The 12,862-nt window shown below is 44.8% G+C and overlaps 2 protein-coding genes across 4 annotated transcripts; both read right to left on the bottom strand.

Moving 5' to 3' along the window:
* Positions 1 to 249: 249 nt before the first annotated feature.
* cnn (phosphodiesterase 4D interacting protein centrosomin) lies at positions 250 to 12,856 on the bottom strand. Of its 3 annotated transcripts, none has more exons than XM_017161429.3 (7): positions 12,571 to 12,856; positions 7,271 to 7,314; positions 5,326 to 5,699; positions 4,971 to 5,231; positions 3,441 to 3,650; positions 1,225 to 3,376; positions 250 to 1,156 (listed from the first exon to the last, which is right to left on the bottom strand). In XM_017161429.3, exons 1-7 carry the CDS (start codon positions 12,753 to 12,755, stop codon positions 885 to 887), a joined length of 3,498 nt encoding a protein of 1,165 aa, XP_017016918.1. In that variant the 5' UTR covers positions 12,756 to 12,856; the 3' UTR covers positions 250 to 884. The 3 variants fall into 3 exon arrangements, with proteins under 3 accessions (XP_017016918.1, XP_017016919.1, XP_017016920.1); XM_017161430.3 differs by lacking the exon at positions 12,571 to 12,856 and adding an exon at positions 9,079 to 9,194; XM_017161431.3 differs by lacking the exons at positions 7,271 to 7,314; positions 12,571 to 12,856 and adding an exon at positions 5,774 to 5,957.
* On the bottom strand, positions 7,468 to 8,018 carry LOC108070823 (lysozyme 1). The gene has a single exon (XM_017161435.2). The coding sequence runs from the start codon at positions 7,998 to 8,000 to the stop codon at positions 7,497 to 7,499; it is 504 nt and encodes a 167-aa protein (XP_017016924.2). The 5' UTR covers positions 8,001 to 8,018; the 3' UTR covers positions 7,468 to 7,496.
* Positions 12,857 to 12,862: the final 6 nt, after the last annotated feature.

Below are 12,862 nucleotides of genomic sequence, written 5' to 3'. Positions count from 1 at the left end.
TATTATTCGCAGCTGGCACGGTTGCATTCGCCTTTACGCAGATCTGGCAACGCTGCAAGCCACAGCTGCTTAGCTGTTATCGAAAGACGTTATCACCTATCGAAATTCAAAGAAAAACCATCAATTTCAAATGTTATTCTAACGCAATTGTTTTTATTCCATAAAACGACAGGGTACAAATGACTTAAGTTCTAGGTCTTTGTTCTCCAGGACACCGCACAGTTTTACTTTTTACACATTGTACAAAGGGATGCTTGGATTTCATTTAATTTTTTCTTTCTTTTTTTTTCAAACAATTATTTCAATGTCCGTTTCGATGATTAACTGAAATCAGTAATTCAGAGCGGCGGTTAAGTAATTAAGAAAGCCTTAGCTACATGCAAGTGATGGATACATGAACATAAATTGGGTTATTCGACACATAAAACCAGAGTTTTGTACGCTAAAGAGTATTCATAAATTTTTAGGTACTACGAGGATGGATATATACACGTTCTAATATACATTTTATGTTAACTGTCATTCAATATGAATGAGTGCTCCAGGTTATTAGGTAGTGATCATTAGATACAGGTTGCCAAAACAAGTGTGATATTTCGTTCTTTCAGGCTCAGTTCGATGCCCCTTAACAGTCTTTTGAAAATGCATAGGTAATCCGTGTTAATAACTTCGTTGTTTCCGTTCCATTCCACACAACAAGTAGGTGAACATAAATTAATATCAAGTTAGCAAACGAGACAACAAATTGCAACATGCTGACGAGAAGAAACGAAAGTAACGATAATGATGGCAAGAAACGTTTCAAAATGGCAAGTAATGGGTGGGTGGGGGGTGGTTGGTTGGTTCGGATGTGGCCTCTCGGGTTAATGCTGATTGACTGGACGTTATAACTCATTCTCCATGTTGGAGCGAACGTTTCGCAGCACGTTGTGCGTTTTTAGTATCTGATTCTTGATGTCTTTCTCGACTTGTGCTTTTGCTTTGTTAGCCAGACGCAACTTTTCGTAGGTGTCTTCGAATGCTCGCTTGGTGCGGATTAGTTTGCGCCGCAACTCGGCGTTTTCAAGATCTACCTTGGCACAGTCGTGGGCCGTTGCTGTGGCTGTGGATACGGATGATGCAGCCAGGTTGGCCTTGCTTTCAGGTGAAGTTGAATCTGTAAAAGAATAAAAAGGATACTTGGTAAATTTGTTGGTTTGTTTCAAAACTTGACTAAACACTCACCGTCTAACTTTATCTTCTGCTCGCCACTCAGCTCCACAGTCTTCAGCATTGCTCGCTGGGCATTGGACAGCTCCACGCTGGAGATTCGCCCGGCATCGCTCTCTATGCCCAGATCGGGTGACGAGTTGTTAACCCTCTGTGCCAAGACTGCAGCCGTTGCCGGGTTGGAGGCAGAACTGACTGCCTGGCCATGTCCTGCTGGTGGACCCATGGGCACTGCCACCTCCTCGGAGGTGTAACCCGACTGTGAGACATCGCTGCTATTGGCACGCTTCTGCTGCTGCTGCTGCATTAGCTTACGCTGCTCCTCCTTCAGCGCCTCCAGCTGCATCTTCAGCTCCTCGGAGCGCTTCTCCAGCTGCAGCTTGTCGTTGTAGGCCTTGGTGCGTTCCATAACAGCCTTGGAGGCCTGCAGGGTGCTCTCGTCGAGTTGCTTTTTCAGAGCCCGCGTGGCCAGCTCGTTTTCCACAAGCGTCTGCTTCAGTTCTTTCTCATTCTCCTGGTGATAGTCCAAGGAACGCTGCAACTCCAGCAGCTGCTGGGCCTGCTCTTGATAGGTGGTCAAAGCCACCCAGTCGCGCTCCAAAGCCTCCTTGTGCAGGCGCTCGTGCTCCTCTAGCTGCATTAGAGCTTCCTGTTTATGCTGCTCCAGCTGGGACTGCATTAGGTCCACGGACTCGGCATGTCGCTGCTCAATCTCCTGGATCTGCTGCTGTGCCGCCTGCAGTTCCATCTCGGTTATCTGCGCATCCGCTGTCAGAGTGCTTTGGGCCAGCTTCAGCTGGTCAATCTGTTGGTTCTTGTGCTCCAGCAGGCGCTGCAGTTCCAACATGCGCTCCTCCTCGTGCGAACCGATGGCCTGCAGATCGGCGGTGAGAGCCTCATTGATGGCTCGCAACTGCTCCAGCTGCTGGCCGATCTCCAGGCACCGCAGCTGTTCCTGCTTGTAGCGATTGTCCAGCTCGACCAGCTGACACTGTACGTTTAGCACACGCTCGTCTTTCTGGGCTATTTGCTCCTCCAGCTGGGCAATGCGTTCGCTGTTCCGGTTCCGCTCCTGGCGCATGGAGCAAGCCCTGCCCTCGCTCTCCGACTCGCTGGCCGGCTGCTCTGAGGGCGCTGCCAAACTATGGGAGGTTTCTTCGAGTCCTATGCGCGCCAGCGATACCTTGCGATCGGGTTCCGACCAAGCCTCCGACTCGCTCTGGTTGTCCAGCTGCTGAGTGGGTAAAGGCAGGGAGCGACGCTCCTTGCGCGGCATCTGCTGTCCGTCGGTGCTGCGCCGCTTCTCCAGCTCCCGCTTCAGGGCCTTGTTCTCCGCCTTGAGGTTCTCCATGGTCGGCGTCATCGAACTGGCGGCATGGATCTGCTCGTGAGAGTTGTAAGTCTTGTGGCTAACATCGCCCTCGGTGTAGAGGATCTCGGAGAGATTGCACAGCTGCGCGAGACTCTGATCGGCCAGCGAGGCACCCGTTATGTTTAGGGTCATATTGAGACTCTTGGAGAGGTCCAGGCTGCGATCCACAGCCTTGCGCATGGCATGGCGGCGATCGGCCGCCAGTACGCCAAGGACATCCTTGTGCTTTAGCAGGGAGTTCAGAAAGCCGGCCAGCTCTTCCAGCCGATTGGTCAAAACACCGCAGACATCCACGCACTCCAGGCGCCATTTGTCCGCCGTCTCAACTTCCAAGCGAGCTTGCTGGAGCTCCAAGCGCAGCTGCCCGATCACAGCGCAGTTTTGCTGATCGTCCGCCAGACGCTGGAAGAGCACGTCCACCTTGCGCTGCAGCAGCTTGTTACGCTCCAAGGCCCGCGAGTACTCAGCCTCGGTGAAGGATTTCTGCAGGTCAGCCTCTCCGGCAGACTCCTCTCCAATTTGAGGCAGCACTTTCGGTTGGTTTGCCAGCAGCTTGGTGAGACGCTCCACTTCGCGGTTCTTCTCCCACAGCTCCCTGTTGACCAAGTTCTGTAGGTTGGCCGTCTTCTTTTTGACCTCGGCCTGCAGCTGCTTGATTTTCTCCTCCTGCTCGGCGATCTTTTGCTCGTAGCGCACCTTGAGGCTGACGGAGATTTCGGGAGAGCAGGCCTCGTTGTCACTCAGCGAGCGTCCGCCTGTCATTGAGGATGAAGCCCCAGCCTTGGCGCTGTCGTTCTTTAAGGCAAAAAAATTTGTAAAGCATTTAGCATTATTTTTTGTTAAGGGGGGTTCATCTCACCTCCTTGTTTACCGACTGCTGCTGCTGCTCCTGCTGTTTCCCTTGGTTGAGCCGCCTGATCTCCTTCTCTTGGCTGCTCAGCTTCTGCATCAACTTCTGGATGGTGCGACAGGCCTGCTCGTGTATCCGCTCACGCTCCTTGAGCTGCTCCTGGGCCTCCTGAAGCTCGCACACCTTGTCAGCCAGTTGGGCGCCCAGCTCCTGCTTGCCCTGCAAGTGGATTAGAAGGAGAGAATCGCAAGGAATCAACACAAGATAGTTGGCTTAAGGATTCGCTTTAATAGAGGGTTCTCAGTAACAATCAGGGGGATGGGGGAAGGGAGGGAGGAGTATGATGGTGTGCAATGGATGGGATTCAATTTAATGGTCCTTAACGAGAAATTTGACGATGACAACTACCACGGAATGTGGGTAACATCTCAAGCGATAGCTAACAAGGATCAACGAAATCGAAACAAACGGGAGGGGGCGATGGCCAGCAACTGCATTGGCTGATTAAACGGAACATGGCGCCGCCATCCAATTGAGATGAAAACGAAATCCGAACAGGACCGCTTGCGGGACACATCGTGAAGCGTCATCCCGGTGTACAACTGGTAGATCTGCAGTCGCACCTCTTGGAGGGTCAGGGTAAGTAATGTGCTCCCCAGGGGCAGAGAAACTGCCGGAATCCAGTCAGGCTTGGCACCGAATAGTTGTAAAACGCAGTGCTGGGCGCAGCCACAGTTAGGAAAGTGGCAGCAGGACTGCCACACATCTGAGGCGGATGACTGTTGCTGATGAGCTGTGGACGATGGCTGTTTAGAAGCTGGACGCGGTATGGCATGAAGAGCGTCACCTGCCGCCGGCACATCCTCGGGCTCGTCGTCGGTTCCCGCTGATTGCTGCCCAAGATACTGATCGATGAGAAGTTGGAGTGCAATGAGGAACTACTGCCGCAACGATCAATAGAAGCTGTGATACCAACCCCGTTGTTGGTGGTTGTATCCACTGCTGCCGACCGCGAGTGCATCGGCTGGACAACTGCCACGCGCTCCATACGACGCAGCTGCTCCCTGGGCTGCAGGGTGTCGCTGAGGAAGATGTTCTCCTGCCGCATTATATCGAGTTCGGCGTTCTGTTTGGTGACCAGCTCCTCGAACCGCAGTACGCTGTCCAGCAGGCTGCTGCAGGTCTCTTCCTTCTGCTTGATGGAGCCCTTTTTTGGGATATTTTAGGAGTATAGCATGGGGATGTGGTAGAGGATGCACTCACTTCCAGTCGCTGAATGTCCTGGCGTTGTACCTCTATTATCCCGATAGCCTCCTTCAGGGAACCGTTCTTGCACGCCAGCTCCTTTCCTGCGGCATTGACGGCCTCCAACAGGCGCTCTTCCTCTGCTTGAGAGTGCTTCACCTTGGCCTTCAGCAGCGCCAACTTTTTCTACACGGTGAGTGGCCTTTAGCACCTCCCACACATACACACTCGCACCCCACATTGTCACAACCCTTAATCTAACCTAATGGGGGATTACTTTCTAGAAATACTTACGTTTGCTGCATCGCTGGCCTCGGCATTCAACTCAAGGAGCTCCACCATTTCGGCATTCTTGATGGCCAACTCCTCGATCTTGGCCTCGCAGGCGGTCAGCGATTCCAGGCGTTCGGCCAGAGTGAATTCCAGCTCATTTTGGGCCGCCGTATGGCGCTTGTTTGTCTCGAGAAGTTCTTCGTTCAGTTTTTGCACTTCCAACTCCAGGCGCCTGAGCTTCTGGAAGTCAATATTGTCGCCTGGTTTATTCGATGTTGCGAACTGTAAGAAAAAAAAAGTCCAAAATTATTTCAATTAGAGGGTTTATATTATTTATAGTTTATATTATAATATTATTATATTATTATCAACTTACTTCATATGCGCGTATCTGTTCCTGCAGTCCATCTATTATGGTCTGACTGTCGAGATCTGCCTTGCGCTGCTTCTCCTCATGGTGCGTAATGGCCCTGGCAGCATCCTTCAACAGCTCCATCTTCTCATCGACGGTTTTGCGCAGCATTTCGGCCTCGATCTTGGCATCGATTAGCTGCTTATTTAAGATTTCAATCGGAAGATTGCCACGACCGCTAGCCTGATTCTCTTCCATGAAGTAGATGCGCAGCTTTAGGTTAAAGTTCTCCTTGCGCAGCGTGGATATCTGCTCTTCCAGTTCGCGCACCGATCGGCCTTGGGCCAACATGGGCGAGTGACTGCCGCCCGGTGGTCGTGCCGCATCAAAACTGGCATCTGTAAGTAACGGAGACACACACAGAGATTATTATTTAAATTAGAAACTGCAAAAGAAGATATTGTTGACTAACTATGATGCAACCGTGAGGGCATTGAACGATTGTGACTGTGACTCATGGTTGTTTTTCAACCGCGTAGAAAATATATAAACTTTTCGGAAAAATTTCTGTTAACTTTATATGGGGTGTGTTGCCAAAACGAAATTGTGATTTTCTGTGACTTCCGGACAAAAGAAACCGAAACGTGGAACATTTTAATCAAGGCCTATTTGGATTTTAAAAAAATAAATCGAGTAGTTTTTTTAACGATTACTAATGTAATTTTATTGATTTAATAAAACTTTCTTTGAAATAATATATGAATAATAATTGGTATAGCCCAAAACCTTGATATATTTATACTGTAACAGTATTTAAAGCGAAAGTCTATATTACATTCTATATTTTTATGAACAATAAATAAAGTAATAATTTTAAAATATTTTTCTTTAGTATCGATGTTTCCTTAGAATCGTTTTCTTTTAATAAATATTATATCATTATACCCTTGCAGGGTATTATAATTTCAGTCAGAAGTTTGCAACGCAGTGAAGGAGACGTTTCCGACCCTATAAAGTATATATATTCTTGATCAGCATCAACAGCCGAGTCGATATAGCCATGTCCGTCTGTCCGTCTGTCCATCTGTCCGTCTGTCCGTCTGTCCGTCTGTCCGTCTGTCTGTTTCTACGCAAACTAGTCCCTCAGTTTTAAAGCTATCTGAATGAAACTTTGCATATAGTCTTCTATATACTCTCACTGCTATATATGTCGGAACGGGCCGGATCGGACGACTATATCATATAGCTGCCATACAAATGTTCGATAAATTTTTCGAAAAAAAATTATAACTTTGCTGTTTTTTAACATTTTTGCACCATTTTTTAGATATGGCCATTCTATATTATTTCTGAATTTTGGTAAAAATTTTATGAAAATCGGACGACTATATCTTATAGCTGCCATAGAAACGATCGGGAAATTAATAGGAAACAAATTATAACTTCGTTGTTTTTCAACGTATTTTCATCTACTCTGAGATATAAGCTTATTTTATTATTGTAGAATTTTGGTATAAATTTCATGAAAATCGGACAACTATATCATATAGCGGCCATAGGAGCGATCGGTAGATGTAGAGAAAATGTAAAGGTGTGAATGTAAAACTGTAACTGTCAAACTGTAAACATTATAAGTATAGTTGAAATGTAATGAAATAATATCTGCAAGGGTATACAAACTTCGGCGTGCCGAAGTTAGCTTCCTTTCTTGTTTTTTTACTAGGTCTAAAATCGATTTTACTTCCAGCTCCGATAAGATATTAAGCCCAGTATAATTTGTCGATATCCGTAATTCCCTTAATCAGCCCAACTTTGCTTAGATTTTTGTAATAATTATTAATGAAATATCGTTAACTATTAAAATTCCAACCAGAAAACTCGTTTATTGAAGACACAACTATCTAGAATCTTTTCCTAAGCCTTCCCCATCATCAGCTTCTATAAATAGTTTAGGTAAACGCCTACTTACATGAGTTCTCCATAGTGACATCTTGCAAGGTTCCCGGGGTGGTGCTGAAAATATAAAAAGGAAATCTGTTAATTGAGCACAATGAAAGCAGTTTTCGTCGTGACCTCGCCGAACCACAACCAATAAAACAAGCTGAATATATAAACGGTAATTAAGATTTTAATTTTGCATACACAAGTTAACATATTTTCGGCAGTGATGACATAATAACGGCCCGAGACTATCTCTAACAACCTATGACCTCGTCTGAGCATTCGGTTGTGGTATTGCCTGGTTGGAAGCACTCGTCAATGGCCTCCAAAGTGCCGTTGCAGAACTCCGGGTACACAGACCAGGCAGTCCAGCCCTGCTGCCGCTGGATGCGTTTGGCACACTGGACAGCCATTGTGATGTCCTCGCCCAACAGTCGTGTGCAGTTCACATTGCACTCGTTAAAGGCATGGTATTCCGTCTGATTTGGCGGTGCACACCAGTAACGATCGCTGATCTGGAAGAGTCCATAGTCCCGGGAGCCATCGTCATTGCGTTGGCCCACGACGTGCGTGTTGAAGCGACTCTCGAACTGGGCAATGCATAGCCACAGGGGCAGTTCCGATTTGGGGACATCGAGTATGTACAGCTGGCCGGCGAGTTGGCAGGGCGTGAGGCGAATGGCCAGCAGGGGAATCCCCTGAAAGAGGAACCACAGCAGCACCGGCAGTAGTACTCTCACTTTCCATCGGACCACCATTCCAAGTGAGTTCCAGTCACAAAGTGCTGGAGAAACTCCGGCCATCAACCAGGTATCAACAACCGAGTATCAAGCGATCTTGGCTAACGCTAGAGCTTAATCGGATTCTAGCAAACCGGTTTGCATTATTTGGCCCGGCTTTATGACTTAAATTGGCAATAAATACTGGAAAATCAACGGACAATGCAACAAAGTTTCATGTTTTCACTGCACTTTGGCACTGGCTACTATTTATATTCTGTTTGCTAACTATTCATTAATGCCATATACGAATAAATCAAACTGGAAGTGATCTTAATTTTTATTTTGAACATTCTATAGGCTAATTAAGCAACTCATCTCAGCTTTGTCTTGCTTATTATTAAGCAATTCGGTGAGGCGTGAAAATGATTGATTTCCTTCTCTGCTAAATTGGAGAATTTTAAAGGCGTAAGAAGTGAAAATATAAGCTTATTAAAGTAAGCACGCCTTTGTAAGATATATACTGTAAATAAAATTTTAGTATTCTTTAATTAAAATCAATGTAAATCAATAGATTACATGGCGACCGTGACAGAACACCCTGCAATTTTTGCATATTCATTTAAAAAGCAAGAAACTACATACCGAATTATTCTTAATAAGAAAATGGAAAGCCAATCATATATTCAGACAAGTTATATAATTATATTTCAAGTTCAGCTATATATTCACTTAAATTTAATCTTTATCTCTTGAAAACCCTTCACAAAAAACATTTAAAATACAATGAAGCCACCAAAAGTTTCCTCGACAATACGATCCACACTGTACTGTTCTGTTCTTTCAATTATAGACACACCCAGTTGCCCAAATGGGCAGCAATAAAGCTCTTTTTTATGTATTTTTCTTTTTGCTTTTGGCAAATTGCTCTGTGAACTACATTTTTCAGACAATGTCACACTCGAACGATCGCACTTCCAAAAACCACAAGTCGCAATGGATGAGATTACACTTCCGCGCCTTAAATCCGCCGTGCGACGGCTCTGGGAAGTGGGATGAGCAATTAGCCCCGTCACAGTGAAGCCTGCTCATGGCAAATATATACAGTGATACTTACCAGAATGTTCCGTTGCCCGAGTTCAGCGAGTATCGCTTGAATGGAGTGCCGCCAGCATCGTTTGAGTTGTTTAGAGAGGTAGATCGAAATATACCCGCCATATTTTATGTTTCATTTAGCATTTATGCGCTCTTGCTCGCATTTATTCTCCTTTAGATTCGGATTATTTATATTACAGCGACTCTACATTTGAAATTTAATTAGTTGTTTTTATGCACCGCGGACACGTCACCATCGCAGGTCGTAGTTGTTGCTGTTGTTGTTGTTCTTGGCTTTATTCCCTAAATACTTTTGCGGCGCACGCCAGACTTCGTTACGTATCCGCCACGTTGCCGTCTTCCAAGGGGAGACAGCCATGAGTCATCGGCTGCTGCTGCTGCTGCTGCCGGCTGACGACGTGCAATCAGGAGCAGTCATCCGTACAGCGGAAGAGGCTTCAAAGAGGCTTCTTCTGGCTGCGTTCCTACAGATGGGATTCGCCCTGGGCTGGGATGGGATCGAACGGATGGCACATGTGGGCCACCATCCGTGCTGCACATCTCGAGTGGGGTACGTGTACACACACTCGTGCACACCTCTTCTGGCCGCAATTTATTTTGGGAATTGAGCAAATTGCAAAAAGTCACCGTGAAAGAGCCACCGACCGCAATACAAGAACTGCAGCCGTTCACCGGGACGAGAAAACTCTGCCAAACACTTCCACCAAGTGCTTTGTTTTGGCTTTTTCGGCGCCGTTACTATGGCGGTAATGAAAATCAATGGATTAAGTTCGGTTGAGGTGGGAGGTATAACCAGCTGGACAGACAACAGGTGGCTCTTTGGAAACGTGTTAGAACATGTGTCTCTTTATTTAGCACCTGCACTCTATACCGTTGATGCGTTTTATGGCACTTGTGGCGGCAGGTAAGCAGCAGTTAACAGCCCATTTTCACCTCACCGCGAACCTGAACCTGTACCGACTCTGTCTGCGCTCATCTACCTGTCCGCCTGGCGCGTCTCGAGTGGGTGTCAAACTATGGCCAATGACATACAAAGGCGCCTGCAGTATTCAACAAAGAAGTACAATAACAATAAACAGAAGTGCCGAGGAGCATATGTACTGTATATCTTTGTAAACTTTACAGTGATAAGCGAGGGAAGAGTGAGATCAATATTGTAATAAAGGAAATATCTAGACTGAAATTAAGCTCTTGTCTTGATGTAAACAAATTACCATATTTTTTTTAGAAGTATTTTTAAGTACTTATTGAATATTTCTATGGTAAAAACCTTTAAATAATAATCTAAATATATGAAAAAGATACGTTTGTTTGAAGAACGTTCTCTATAGATACATTTTATGTATTCCTGAAATATGTATTTTATTTGTAAATATTCTTGGGAAGAAAGTTGTTTTTTAGAATTCAAATAAATTTATCAATATCAATGTTGACCAAGAGAAAATAAAGATAAAGCCTCAATGAAAACTTATTCATAGATAAAAAACGAACGAAAAACGTATGCATTTAGGGTTTAACTTTTTATGACTAATCAAAGTCAGTAATGATAAGTGAAAATAAATGAATAACCAATACATTTGGGCAGGAAATACCACAACAATTATACAATCGGTATGAATTCAGTAAAAACCACAACTTTAAGGGCATTTATTTAATATTCATATTATTCTTTGTAATGAAAACAAACGCTAAATGACGCCTCAAAAAATATATCCACGTACGACCCTCCGCTACTGTACTTTACAGGGCAGGGATGCTCTGCGAGGGCAGGGATGCTCTGCGAGGGTAGGGAATGTTGCAGTTTCGAAGGCCAGCTAAGAGGTGAATTTGTACTTTACTAAACCGTTTTCGTACACCATAGGGGTTAATTCCCTGAGTCCATGACCCCTGAATGCACGTGTGTTTGTGCCTGTGTATATTTAGCACACACACAGAAAAACATCTGATAAGGCGACGACTTATGGGGAAATGATGATGATATGCAGGAGGGAGGCCTGTGTCGATGGAAATGTGGCAAGAGTAGACTCTCAATTCCACAAAATAAATTAATTTCTATACTTTTCCGCGACTAAAATTAGCCGCAGCATCGCTGGCGACAAAAGCCATGGGAAATCAACAGTAGCACGAGCAGCAGCAACAACAACAACAACCACAATAGGGGGGCACCAACACAGAGACAAAAATATCCAAGTATATTACATTGTGTACATTCGAGCACACTTTTTACACTTCTTACATATTTTCTATTCCGTTTTATTTTCACTTGAGAGCCTGCAGCATCCCATACATCTTGTATCTGCGACGAGCGTTGCAAGCAACAAATACGAATCAATCTATCACTTTAGTATCTTTGTAAACAATTGCAATCACATATATGTATGTACATAACGTATGTACAATCCACCGCTTGACCCGCTGATTGTTCCTGCGTATTTACATATGATTGTGTGTACGAGAGAAAGAGTGTGTGTGTATATATGGCACGAGTGATAGGCGGAGAGGCAAGCAAAATAAATAAACGGAAAATGCTCTTTTTATACGTCCAAATAAACCGAAAGCCAGAACATAACTGACTGAAACAGCGATGCGACCCGATTAAGAGAGAGCGCGCTCCTACTGCTGCTGCGGGCATGCGAGAGGGAAAAACCCCCAGAATCATCTGCTCGGGCAAGGAAAATGCGCTCAGCAGATGTTACGCATTTTCCACTGCGGAATAGCCTTAAGGGGGTGCACGGTGAAAAATAAGAACTAGAAGAGCTAAAGGCCAGAATGTAAAATGTTTGGAAACTACATTTAAATACATCAATTAATCTTAAATCACAAATAAAATATATTTTACTTAATAATAATGAAATCTTTATGCTAATCTGGCTAAAGACTGTGTATTTATAGTTAAATTTTTGAATTTATGCTTGCAAACTGGAGGACCACAACATGCAGAAAGTTATCCGTTAAGAGTAATTTTAGTAGCCACATTGTCCAAATCGTTTCTGAAAGAAAAAAATTATATTTACTTTCTCCAAATATATGGTAAATTTTGCTACTCACGTGTATTTTAATAAACCAAAATCTTTGATTATTTCCACGAAATTTTAATTTCCAAGAATTAACAAAATATTTCTACCATAAGTGCAGATGGTTTCGGTCAAACATCCACATAAAAGAGCACTTTACAGAACAAATTTATATTAAAAAGTGTAACTAAATTTTTCCCAGTGTACCATAGTGGCTTATGCTCTCTTAAATTTGTTTTGGGGTGGGTATCAAGTACTTATTGTTTGGCTGTATTCGTGAGAATGCCTCCCCCAATGAGGCGGAACGCTGCGATGATCTCGGAGAGCTCCGGCGGAGAGCGTTCATTGCCGATCACAGTGGGCACCGTAGCGGTCTCATATGTTAATCATCTGCTGCGCAGGCGTTTCGTGTTTTTGTTTATATATTTCAACTCTTATTGGTTAGTGGTTATGTTTATGCTCTCGCTTTCTTTACTCACTCATCAATGCTCTTGGACAGAGCCTCCGCCAGCTTTCGAAGCACCTTGCGGTCAATTTCGGAGGCGCCGTGCTCCTCCAGGAAACTGGTCACCGTCTCAATCAAGGTGATTTCCCGCAAGGACGAGGCGCAGGTGCCGTTCCCGTCGCCGCAGTAATCCCTTAGAACCTGCTTAGACTGGTCCATGGCTGGCTGCAACTTAATTTCTCAGTTTACACAGTCAATTTAACACTTTCACAAAGGACGCGGACAATTAGTTTTTTTTCTTTTTGGAAAATTAAGCGCGCTTGACA

This window comes from Drosophila kikkawai, chromosome 2R (assembly GCF_030179895.1).
Source record: "Drosophila kikkawai strain 14028-0561.14 chromosome 2R, DkikHiC1v2, whole genome shotgun sequence".
Lineage (NCBI taxonomy): Eukaryota > Metazoa > Arthropoda > Insecta > Diptera > Drosophilidae > Drosophila > Drosophila kikkawai.
This window is presented reverse-complemented; position numbering and strand designations above follow the sequence as displayed.

Excerpts from the sequence above, each read along its gene's own strand:
- cnn (XM_017161429.3), bottom strand. The coding sequence starts at position 12,755 with ATGGACCAGTCTAAGCAGGTTCTAAGGGATTACTGCGGCGACGGGAAC. Across the intron at positions 7,315-12,570 it reads CTGTCCAAGAGCATTGATGA|CACCACCCCGGGAACCTTGC; the intron begins GTGAGTAAAGAA and ends TTATATTTTCAG. Across the intron at positions 5,700-7,270 it reads TGTCACTATGGAGAACTCAT|ATGCCAGTTTTGATGCGGCA; the intron begins GTAAGTAGGCGT and ends CGTTACTTACAG.
- LOC108070823 (XM_017161435.2), bottom strand. The coding sequence starts at position 8,000 with ATGGTGGTCCGATGGAAAGTGAGAGTACTACTGCCGGTGCTGCTGTGG.